This window comes from Myotis brandtii, unplaced genomic scaffold, assembly GCF_000412655.1.
Source record: "Myotis brandtii unplaced genomic scaffold, ASM41265v1 scaffold48, whole genome shotgun sequence".
Taxonomy (NCBI): Eukaryota; Metazoa; Chordata; class Mammalia; order Chiroptera; family Vespertilionidae; genus Myotis; species Myotis brandtii.
This window is the reverse complement of record NW_005368341.1, coordinates 10,275,516-10,287,785: the sequence shown is the minus strand read 5'-3', so window position 1 is coordinate 10,287,785 and position 12,270 is coordinate 10,275,516. Positions and strand designations below refer to the sequence as shown.

The following is a 12,270-nucleotide window of genomic DNA, read 5'->3' as shown; positions in this document are numbered from 1 at the left end:
GTATAACATTAACTATACACTTACTCTGTTAGCCGTGTATTGAGTTCAGTGGTGTCGTTGATGTCAAACCAGCCTATTTCTTGTCGGAGAACAGCATGAAAAAACTCTTTCCTAATTTTCCTAATCTGCCGGCCGGCTGCCAAAGTCCAAAATGAAACTTGTATATAGGCAGCAATGAGAACTGCAGCACCTAGTCCTGAGTAATAATATGCATATCTGGAAAATAATTAGAAAGTTTCTTTTATATACTGTTCTTTATTCATCTCTTTCAGGAGTAATCTTCAGAATTGGGAATAAATAAAACTATGTAGGCCATTATAACAAATACGCATTAAAGTTTCTTTTTCTTTTCTTAGATTATAAGAAGACGAAGGCAAATTGATTTACTTGAATTATCAGCCAAAGAAACCAGATAAATTTTTTTGGCTAACTGCAAAAAATAGTGGTGTTAATGAATCATTTTAAAACTGATATTGATAATTTATAGATACAATTTGATTCTCTTTTTACAATTAATATTCTAGACTTGCATATCTTGTACTGAAAAAGTTCACTACTGTTCAACATATTGCAAATGAAGGAATAAACAGATTGACCATGTTACATATTTCTTAGTTAAGTTTTCTCATATTGTTCACACAAAGAAACAAGAAAACCCTCTTTCTATTTGGCAGAATTTGGGGGAGGGTATTTAATAGTGTGCTAAAATTTTATATTAATTTGGAGTGAGGGCTTAACTAAATTAGAGAAAAGTTAGTATCTTTTATTTTATAATATAGTCTTATTGATTTCAGAGAGGAAGGGAAAGGGAGAGAGAAATGGAAACATCAATGATGAGAGAGAATCATTGATAGGCTGCCTCCTGCACGCCCCCTACTGGGGATTGAGCCCACAACCCGGGCATGTGCCCTTGACCAGAATTGAACACAGGACCCTTCAGTCTACAGGCTGACACTCTATCTACTGAGCCAAACCAGCTAGGGCGAAAGTTAGTATCTTTAAAAATAATAAATTCAGTTTGAATAATTTCAAGTATACTTTTTATATAATTTTACAAACATCTTCCAAATAGAGCCTTTCAGGCCTGCTATCACATACAGATAGTACTCATTTATATCAGCAACTTTAATTGATATGTTAAACACACAAACATTATGTTACAGGCTTTTGAGATTTCCACTAAGAAGGCTAAAATAGGGGGGAAATGCCATAAATGACATTATTGGATCAGCTAACAAAATTGGAATGCAGGTGGTAGATTAGATCAAAGTAGAGTATCAATATTAAATTTACTGAAGTTGATAACCGTACTATGGTTATGAAGAAAATATCCTATTCTTAAGATCCACACTGAAGTATTTATTAGTGAAGGGCATGATGTATGCAACTTACTTCAAATGGTGGGGTTGGGGGTGGTATAAATTATAATAATAGGTTAAAGAGTATAACAAAAGATAAAGAGTATATATATATTAGCCAATTACCTAGTCATTTCTTCTTCCAGAATTCTGCCTGGATTTAACATTGACAATGTAAAATTCACTAAATAAAAACAAAATGAAACAAAAATGAGACATTTTTGAAAGGTTTAACTATTAATAGATATTGCTGGGTTTTAAAACTCTTTTCTCTTCACTTTACTCAAGGAAACAACCCAAGGGTTTAGGTGCAGGACATGGAGGCTCCAGATAGGGAAGATAAGCCCTCCCAGGTTCTTCCCCCATCCTACGGGTCTGCGGCCTTCAGCAAAGCAGCTTCCTAAGGCAGCAGAGGAGCCTTCAGCAAAGCAGCTTCCTAAGGCAGTAGAGGAGCCTCAAAGGCAGAGGAGGAAAAAAGAAACGGTCCAAACAGAAAATACAGGATTTAAGGGGCCCTCTTTTCTAAGTGGCTCAAAGGACTTGACAGATACTTGCTCCCGTAAATTTTATTTTAATATATGTGTGTTTTTCCTGACATGCTTCCTCATGACTTCTGTGGGCTCCTGGAGAGTTCTGTTCTTCTGATGACCCAACAAGATAGATATTCTAAGTCAGGGGTCCTGAAACTTTTTAAACAGGGGGCCAGTTCACTGTCCCTCAGACCGTTGGAGGGCCGGACTATAGTTTAAAAAAAAACTATGAACAAATTCCTATGCACACTGCACATATCTTATTTTGAAGTAAAAAAACAAAACGGGAACAAATACAATATTTGTATTTGCATGTGGCCTGCGGGCCGTAGTTTGAGGACCCCTGAGTCCTAAGTAATAGAAAGGCTGAATTGCTTGCATTGTAAAGGAAGAAAACCTCAAGACAAGATCTTAATGATCGTTGGCAATGAGTCATCATCCTGCGTTCCATGTCTTGCTTACTAGCAAAACTGTATTCTGGTATTTTTAAAGCAATATTAATTAGAAGGAAATATATTATCCATTAATTTGAGCTAATTTGATAAAAATGTCAGTGTGCTGTCATGGTTTTCATTATAGCTAGCATTTATTGAAAACAGTTTACATATATTAATTCACTTAATTTTCACAACAACCCTCTGAGGTAGGACTGTTGTAGAAATCCCCATTGTACAGGTGAGGAAATTGAGGCACAGAGCGATAAAGCAACTTACCCAAAGTCACACAGCCAGCAAAAGGCTGAGAGTTCGAACAGTGTACTGTACAGCTCCTAACACTATACTATGCTGATTGACTCATGTGGTAATCACTATTTTCACTTTTTAAAAAACACAAAGTAGGGTGGGGGTAGGGAGAGGAAACAGACCATATCCATTGCATCCACAGAATAATAATTGAGGCACAGAGCGATAAAGCAACTTACCCAAAGTCACACAGCCAGCAAAAGGCTGAGAGTTCGAACAGTGTACTGTACAGCTCCTAACACTATACTATGCTGATTGATTCATGTGGTAATCACTTATTTTCACTTTTAAAAAAACACAAAGTGGGGTAGGGGGTTGAAGGAGGAAACAGACTATATCTATTGCATCCACAGAATAATAGGATAAAGTATCATCACTATGGTATTGGTGAAAAAACATAGCAGGGTAGGTATTTCCCATCTCCCATGATGCTAGGAGAGAAACTAGTTAATCTTTGTTCCTTTATCATGTGTAAACAACCCAGAGGTCATGTTTTCTGGGTTCTGTGTATCCTCCTTATCTTCTTCCAAAGGGAGATAAGGTTGAAATTTATTTAAAACTTAAACTACTCTAAGGATCAATTACCAGGCATAATTTTTCCCCTCAAGATTATAAATTCTACTGATGTTCACAGTAAAGTGCTTATTACTCTAGCTCTCCCTCAGCTATCAGATCCTGGAGGAAACATGCCCTATTTTACTCCCGTTTTATCAGTTCAGTTCTATGTGTTCATTTCCTTCTGAGTTCTTAAATATGTACCTTTGATATGCCAAATTGGAGCTGTGTTTGGAATTAGAGGTAGACAAGCTATCCTAAAGCTGTGCTGTGGTACTTGTAAAATCATTGTGCAAAACCTTGGGAAACCTCCAGGTATATGTATACAGGGTTAAATTTTTAAAATATATTTTTATTGATTTCAGAGAGGAAGGGAGAGGGAGAGATAGAACATATTTCAGAGAGGAAGGAAGAGGGAGAGATAGAAACATCAATGAAAGAGAATCATTGGTTGGCTGCCTCCTGCACACCCCCTACTGGGGATTGAGCCTGCAACCCAGGCATGTGCCCTTGACCAGAACTGAACCTGGCCCCTTCAGTCTACAGGCCAACGGACTATCCACTGAGCCAAACCAGCTAGGGCTGTATACAGGGCTAATTTTTTCCTTGAACTTAGAAATCTTAAATGAGTTTTACTCTCCTCCAACACCTATCTCAAACTTTTAAATTCTCTCAATGAGGATATTATAATTGAAATTGATTTTTCCTCCTAGGAAATAAGAATTTATGGGCATTCCAAATTTGACCTGCTTCTTTCTTTCTTGAGTCCCAGGCCAGAACTGGAATTACCGGTTCCAGATCTGGTGTTCTAGATCTAGAAATCTCCTGGGATTCTAGATCTGGACAGGGTGTAGAACTGTTCTCTCAGATGCTACCTGTTATGCTTCTGTCTCATAAATAATCTCCAAATAGTTATCTGGTTTGGGAGTTCTTAACACTATCTGCCTGTTAAAATGACATGGGGAGCTTGAAAAATTACAGATGTCCAGGCACCACCAAACACCATAAATCAGAACCTGTGACTGAGTCTAGAGATCATATTCCTAAAACTACCTCCACTGGATTCTAATGCGTCTACATGGAGAACTCTCACTCTCATCTTCCTGAATGCCTCCCATGACAAGGGAATGGGGAATTCTTTGAAGCTGCTTATTCATTTTTGAGAGCTCCTAGAGCATTCATCCATTTTATAGATGAATAAACAGAATTTTAGAGTAGTTATTTCATTTCCAAGTTCCCACAGCTAGTTTTCCCCAATATTAATTGATCATTTACTATGTTCCAGGCACTTTACATAAACCATCTCATTTAACTCTTTACATAAAACATCTCATTTAATTCTATGATTACCTTCAAAGATGAGAACTATAGAAGTTAAATAACTTTCCCAAGGTCATGCAGCTGGTGAGTGAAGGGCCTAAATAATAACTATATACTTTAAGGATTACTTAAGAAGACTTTGCATAGGGAGTCCTGACTGTCACTTTTGAGTCTCAAGGTAAATCAATGTCTGTCTTCTTCAATTCTGCCTAAAATTTCTTTTATCATATAGAAATATTCAGCACAAAACAAAGAGATGGTGTTTGTCCAGGTAGCTTAGCAGCATACGCAGTTAGTTAAGGTAACAAGGGGCTCAAAATGAATTTGCCTCTTTTTAAAAAACATATTTTTTTTATTGATTTTAGAGAGGAAGGGGGAAGTAGAGATAGAATCATCAATGATGAGAGAGAATCATCGATTGGCCACCTCCTGCATGCCCCCCCGACTGGGGATCGAGCCCGCAACCTGGGCATGTGCCCCTGACTGGAATCGAACCCAGGACACTTCAGTCCACAGGCTAATGCTCTATCCACTGAGCCAAACCAACCAGGGCTGCATTTTCCTCTTAATCCGAGGGCAATGCAAGGACATGCAGAACATATCGATTTCCCCACAGACTATCCTAGATGATTACAGTCACATAGACTTGGCATAAAATATATCAAGTTCTTGATACTCTGCAGAAAAACTGTTTCTTATGAATCTGTCCTTAAGGTTTTGGATGCAGAATGTTTTATGCATAGTTTCTGCACAACTGAGTCATTGTGAGGGAACGACTTTGTCACAGAGTGACTTTATTCTGTTGACAGGGACGGGTTCTGCTCACAATAAATCATTGTCAGACCCTCTTGTAATTTAAACTGTTTTTTTCTTCTAACATTCCCTTCCCATTTAGGTGTCCAAGAATCCAACAATTCTAAAGAATGGACTCTAAATAAACATGATCTCTATGAGATAAGCTAGGGAGCTCAGCTAAGTACTCTATCTTCTCCCAACTTCCATGATGGGTGCTAAACTCGACAACTCTAAACATATCAATGATCTCTCTGGATCTAGAGTGAGTATGAAATGTAAAGGTTTTGTTCTCTCCAAAGAGATATGAGAATATCTTCAGTTCTAAAGAATGGACTCTAAATAAACATGATCTCTATGAGATAAGCTAGGGAGCTCAGCTAAGTACTCTATCTTCTCCCAACTTCCATGATGGGTGCTAAACTCGACAACTCTAAACATATCAATGATCTCTCTGGATCTAGAGTGAGTATGAAATGTAAAGGTTTTGTTCTCTCCAAAGAGATATGAGAATATTATCTTCACAAACTACAAAAGAGTGGACATTGAAATTAGAAACATTGGAGGAACTTCCCCTTCCAAGTCCCCTAAGACAGCCAATAGGCCTAGTGACAAACGTGGCTGTGGAAGACCAAGGGTCACAGCATTTGGAGGCTACTGAAAATAAGTTGGCAACTCTGCTGAGTTTAGCACTCCAGCAGTCACAGGTCTGCAAGCGACTTGCTTGTGCCATTCCCCAGAGAGACCTTGAATTTGGTCCTGGGCACAGCACGGGCCACCTGTCTGCCATGTTCAGCTTCAAAGCAATTCAGTTGCATAATTAGAAACAAGTAAAAAAAAACACAAGCAAACTGCTCCAAATAAGACAGTTGTAGGAGTATTCTGGTATTCTAAAAACAAGACTAATACAATTAGCACAAATGCTAACTGATCTGTGATGAATGTGTTGCATTGTTTTAATTTGACTTTTTTAAAAGTTGATTTGTGATAAAATATACATAACATAAAATTAACCATCTTAACCAGCTTTAAGTGTACAGGTCAATAGTGTTTAGCATATTCACACAGTTGTATAACCAATCTCCAGAACTTTTTATGTTCCAAAATGCAACTCAATGCATTAAACAACAATTCCTCATTCCCACCACCCTCCAGTGCCTGGTAACCACTATTCTACTTTTTGTTTCAATGAACTTGACTACCCTGTATATCTCATATAAGTGAAATCATACAGTCTTGGTACTTTTGTTACTGGCTTATTTCACTTAGCATAATGTCTTCCAGGTTTATTCATGTTGTAGCATGTTTTGGGATTCCCTTCCTTTTAAAGGCTGTTATTCCATTGTCTGGGATACCACATGTTGTCTAGCCATTCATCCGTTTTTGTGAATTTTTTAAACCCTGAATTGAAACCAATTTTGGATTAATTTGCCTGAATGTAGACATCATCCTGCTTTATACATCTACATAATCAAGCATAATAGGTCTATAGAATTTCTAAAAAGTCAATAGAAAACTCCTACCCCTCATTCACTTAAAGATTTTTTAAACTATCCTAAATTAACTCCAATTTTGCCTTTCTGGTATTTATGTTAAAATTCTGGTCACTGGTTAAACATAGGCAATCCATTTAACTTTCTCAAACACGTTTCTTTTTAAAAGAGAAAGCAAAATTATTCGCATCTGGCAGTGTACTGTATTTATATGGTTGGTCATGATGAGCATGGTTTGGATGGCAGAGAGACCTGGATTTGAATTCTGTCCTCATGCTCACCAACTAAGTAACTTTGGACAAGTTATTTATCCTCTCCTAGCCTCATCTGTCACAGAGGATAATATTACCCACTGTGTAGGACTGTTCTTGTGAGGGTTAAGTGAAACAGGACCTAGCAGATAAAAAATACAATAAAAGATTGCTATTACTGTGGTTATTTTTATTATAAAGAGGGTCTTCTCAGGGGCAACGTACTTGAGAATAAAAAAACAACACACACTGGTTTTGTAGGAGCTTTCCTTAAAATTCAAAGGATGCTTTTACTTTCTAAAAGGCATTAATGTTTACCACTATTTATGTAAATAGGCCCTCTCTTAGGTATTCACACTTGCATTCTACAGTGCTAACGAAATATTATAGTGCTCAGTCAGTGAACCCTGAAAACTCTTACCGAATATTCTCTAAATGATGGGGGTCCACTTTTTCTTAGGTCCTTTGCTATGAAAGCTACCTTTCCTTTATCGGTATTTTGTCCTTATATTCTACGATCTGTGTACCAATAAAGTTCCATTCAGTCTTCTCCAGTCTAATGCTCACACGGAGGAATGAAGTCTTAGGGTTGGTACAAAGCATGGAACTCTTCCTTTCTATGTGGAATTTGACTAATATGAAAAATAGCTATGTCCGTTGGAACCTCACACCCATGCTGTTGCCACAGCCCCTCGTTAGATGACATTAACTTATGGGGCTCCTCAGTAATGATAGTCCTTTTGGTGTGTCTGCATCATTCTCCTATTGAATGCATTCACCCTTTAGTGAAGTGCTACATCAAGTTCTAACCAACCTGGTTGATCTAAATTTAATCACAAAAAATGGCTATAATTTTAACAAAAAGGGTGGGGAAGAGAAAAAAGAAAAGCAGAAACATATCTACAAGCTGAGCACAGCTAGGAAGCACTGCCGGCTAACTGGTGTATTCTGAAATTCACCAGGGATCACTAATGGGATGGATACTGTTACAGTTCCCCTGTCCTAAAATAGAGCGACAGCCCGACTTTATTTAGAGGCAAAGCATTCTGTATATTTCCTCATCCTTTCAAACAGCAAACACCTATTTCTTAAAATTTAAATGACTATTTGAGGAATTTTACAACTTCCATAATATCTAAAGTCACCCAGATGGCTAAATCATTACACAGCGAAGAACAAAATCTATTTCTAATCCTTCATGCACTTAAAGGAGTACTGTGAATTAAAAAAAAAAAATAGTAGAGAAATGCTTACCTGGAAAGGAGAAGTTTCCTGCAGTAATAACAAATCTGTCGGTCATTTCTCCAAATACTATCATCATGAGGGGGAGACCTGATCCGTGAGCTATGGCCATGATTGTGCCCAGGGACATAAATAATTTATCCTGCCAATCGGAGTATCGAAACTAAAAAAAGGAAATAAAATAATACTTATTTTACCTTGGGATAGAATTTCCCTTTTCCACAATTCCATGTTCTTTGGATTTTTATTTAAGGTCAGCACATTTGTAATAGTTGTGTAAAATTCTCAATGTTGTGTTCAAGTCAGCTTATTTGACTTAATAATGGCCCCAAGTGCAAGAGTAGTGATGCAAGAGGCTTAGAACACCGAGGTGACTGGAAACTGCATGAAGTGCTCAGTGCAAAGTGTGGGAGATGACATTAGAGAGAGGGAGAAAGGCCGTGGGCCACACCAAGGACCTTGGTCTTAGTACTACCCATGTACAATGTACTTAGTACTATCACTTAGAGGGGGACACAGTGGAGCGCACAACACCCAAGAACCAAGCAGCTGATCAGTGTCACAATGCTCCAAAGACTCTTCCCTCACTGTCTTTTTAGTCCTCTCCAGTTTCTCACTTTCCGCATTTTAGATCAATGGTTCTATGGCTCTTTCTTTATTCTTCTTTCCTCTGCTGCCTTCCAGACTGCATCTTCATTCTCTTAATTTTCCACTTCTATATCTTCCCTCTGTCCCTTGCATCTCTCCCCCCTTTTTAATATTTTCCTTCTACCCATTTTCCTCACCCCACCTATCCCCCTTTTGGGGACAAGGAAGGGTCATTGGGAGAACGGATGATGAGTCAGACTTGGCAGCATGGGGTCCTTGAGAGCGAAAGTTGGGTCAGACAGGGCCAATATGACGGGCAGGCTGAGGTCAGACACACATGGTGGGGAGGGGGAATGTGTGCAAACTGTTCTCAGAGAGTTCCCAAAGTTCCCTATGGGAAGGCCAAATTCCATCATCAAGCACACAGGGCACGCCAGAGTGCCAACAGAGGCACAGGGTCAGAGCCAGGTGGAGCTTGGGGTGAAACAAGGGGAGGAGGTAAAGTCAAGAGCAAATGGAGAAGGGTCCCTGTAATTGCTACAAAGGGGAACTGTGTCCCCGAGGTTCAATTTAGTGGCTCCTGGGGAGGGAGACAGAGCACTTGGGTCTGTGGGCTACAGTTACAAACACAGGATCGGTAGTGGTGCACTGTTCCCTTTACTGAACATTTAAATGACATTGAAGAATGTTTTAAGTGCTTCTCAAATTGCTAAATAAAAATTTTTGTATTCAAGCTTAAAATGACACAAATTTCATAGTAATATCCTAAGTAAACCTAGATATTTGTCAATGATTTTCAACAAAACAATGCATTGCAAACTCCTTTATAGTACAGTTTTGTAAATGTCTAATCACTATGTTGTATACCTAAAACTGATATAATATTGTATGTCAACTGTCATTGAAAGATAAAAAAGAGAGAAAAAATAGGCAAGAAAAAGAGTAGCATTCTGTCCTGAACCTCTTTCAGGACACAAAAAATATCTATTCAGAGTTTGAAAAAGATTACATTTAAACTCAGCATGGGGTCCTTGAGAGCGAAAGTTGGGTCAGACAGGGCCAATATGACGGGCAGGCTGAGGTCAGACACACATGGTGGGGAGGGGGAATGTGTGCAAACTGTTCTCAGAGAGTTCCCAAAGTTCCCTATGGGAAGGCCAAATTCCATCATCAAGCACACAGGGCACGCCAGAGTGCCAACAGAGGCACAGGGTCAGAGCCAGGTGGAGCTTGGGGCGAAACAAGGGGAGGAGGTAAAGTCAAGAGCAAATGGAGAAGGGTCCCTGTAAGTGCTACAAAGGGGAACTGTGTCCCCGAGGTTCAATTTAGTGGCTCCTGGGGAGGGAGACAGAGCACTTGGGTCTGTGGGCTACAGTTACAAACACAGGATCGTAGTGGTGCACTGTTCCCTTTACTGAACATTTACATGACATTGAAGAAGTTTTAAGTGCTTCCCAAATTGCTAAATAAAAATTTTTGTATTTAAGTTTACAATGACACAAATTTCATAGCAATATCCTAAGTAAACCTAGATATTTGTCAGTGATTTTCAACAAAACAATGCATTGCAAACTCCTTTACAGTACAGCTTTGTAAATGTCTAATCACTATGTTGTATACCTGAAACTGATATAATATTGTATGTCAACTGTCATTGAAAAATAAAAAAGAGAGAAAAAATAGGGGAGAAAAAGAGTAGCATTCTGTCCTGAACCTCTTTCAGGACACAAAAAAATATCTATTCAGAGTTTGAAAAAGATTACATTTAAACTTAATTTAAATTTTAACTTTTAAATTCAGATGAAATTTTCCATGTTTCTACTTTAAGGTTTGGGGTATTTTATTTTATGTAAGAGGCAGATTTAAAACCGGTGCATTAAAACCAGAACTAGTTTTACTATTTATTCTCTAAATCATTCAATTAAAAAAAAAAACATTTTCCATGTTTCTACTTTAAGGTTTGGGGTATTTTATGTAAGAGGCAGATTTAAAACTGGTGCATTAAAACCAGAACTAGTTTTACTATTTATTCTCTAAAGCATTCAATTAAAAAAAACCCAACACCTCTTACCGAGACAAAAACATCATGAGAATAAGGGAAAGAGAATGAATAGGGGCTTTGTGACATGGGAAATCTTCAATGAGGCTCGAAACCTAGGATGTTTTGCTGTCTTTTCACCCATTTATTCATTATGGTGGGGAATTCAACTGATGCCACTTAATACCAACTTCTTTCGAGTAATGGCTGTCATCATTTGAAACACATATTCATCAAAAGTGGGCAAACAGCCCTGACTGGTTTGGCTCAGTGGATAGAGCGTCGGCCTGAGGACTGAAGGGTCCCAGGTTGGATTCCAGTCAAGGGCATGTACCTTGGTTGCAGGCACATCCCCAGTAGGGGGTGTGCAGGAGGCAGCTGATTGATGTTTCTCTCTCATCGATGTTTCTGACTCTCTATCCCTCTCCCTTCCTCTCTGTAAAAAATCAATAAAGTATATATTTTTTAAAAAGTGGGCAAACATTTTCTTGGGCTGCCTCTCTGAGACATATTACAAATGAAAAACAGATTAGACTTCTTCCAAAAACATGTTGGCTTGCCTTGTACCGGCAGAAACCTCTGAGAATTGTGTTGCACATAATCTAAATCCCTAGTAGTTACTCTATATTTAATGTTTTCTTGGATGCCAAATGTGAACACAGATTTCTTATTTTAAATTTTCTATGATTAATGATCACGCTATATGCAATCTTATTTTAAGCTGAATTTGTGGGGTTTTGTGAAACAAATGCAGAGATATATTTTTTTTCTGAAATGGGTTAGTTTGTTTGGTGCTACAAACACAAGTCCTATTTTAAATTTCCCTGTGAACCAGTCAGCTCTGCTCTGTTTCACAGCCAGCCTACCCCTGCCTCTTTTATCATCCACCTTGAGAATATGAGCCGTGACTGCAATGAGCCGACCTAAGACAGCGCGGGTGCAGCAGGGAAACTCTATCGCTGCCTGCAGACAGTCTTAAAGTCCTGGCTCAGTAACTATCGATTCAAGACACCAAATCTGAACGAAGGAAAGAATGATCACATTTACTATTCCATAGCTTACCAATGTTAATGGTCCAATTAAATTCACTTTCTTCGTTTCTTTCCTGTCTTGGTTGCTGAAAAAATATATATAATTGCTTTAATTTAAAACTGTTACAAATATTTCACAGTCAACTGAATATAAATTTCAGTAGTTATCATATTCAACTTTTATAATACTTCTAATATAAAACAGTGATGGCCGCAAATTATAAAAATTATCCAGTTTAACAAATACTTTAAAGGCAATCCCCTTTTAACTAAGGTAACTGTCCAAGGTACTACAGGACTGTCTGGGTAAACAGAAATGGTCACCTGCC

General features: G+C 38.2%; 1 protein-coding gene across 2 annotated transcripts in view; it reads right to left on the bottom strand.

Annotated features, from left to right (window-relative positions):
* The window catches only part of LOC102246156 (phosphatidylcholine translocator ABCB4), a 68,396-nt gene extending 56,372 nt beyond the window's left edge, over window positions 1–12,024 (bottom strand). The window contains exons 1-4 of one of the 2 annotated variants that reach the window (XM_014547608.1): window positions 11,973–12,024; window positions 8,297–8,447; window positions 1,485–1,542; window positions 25–216 (exon numbers count right to left, since the gene is read on the bottom strand). In XM_014547608.1, the coding sequence (XP_014403094.1) occupies window positions 25–216; window positions 1,485–1,542; window positions 8,297–8,414 (368 nt within the window). In that variant the 5' untranslated portion in view covers window positions 8,415–8,447; window positions 11,973–12,024. Of the gene's footprint in view, window positions 1–24; window positions 217–1,484; window positions 1,543–8,296; window positions 8,448–11,972 lie in introns of those variants that run through there. The other variant, XM_014547605.1, reaches the window with a different exon arrangement.
* Between the last annotated feature and the right edge of the window lie 246 nt (window positions 12,025–12,270).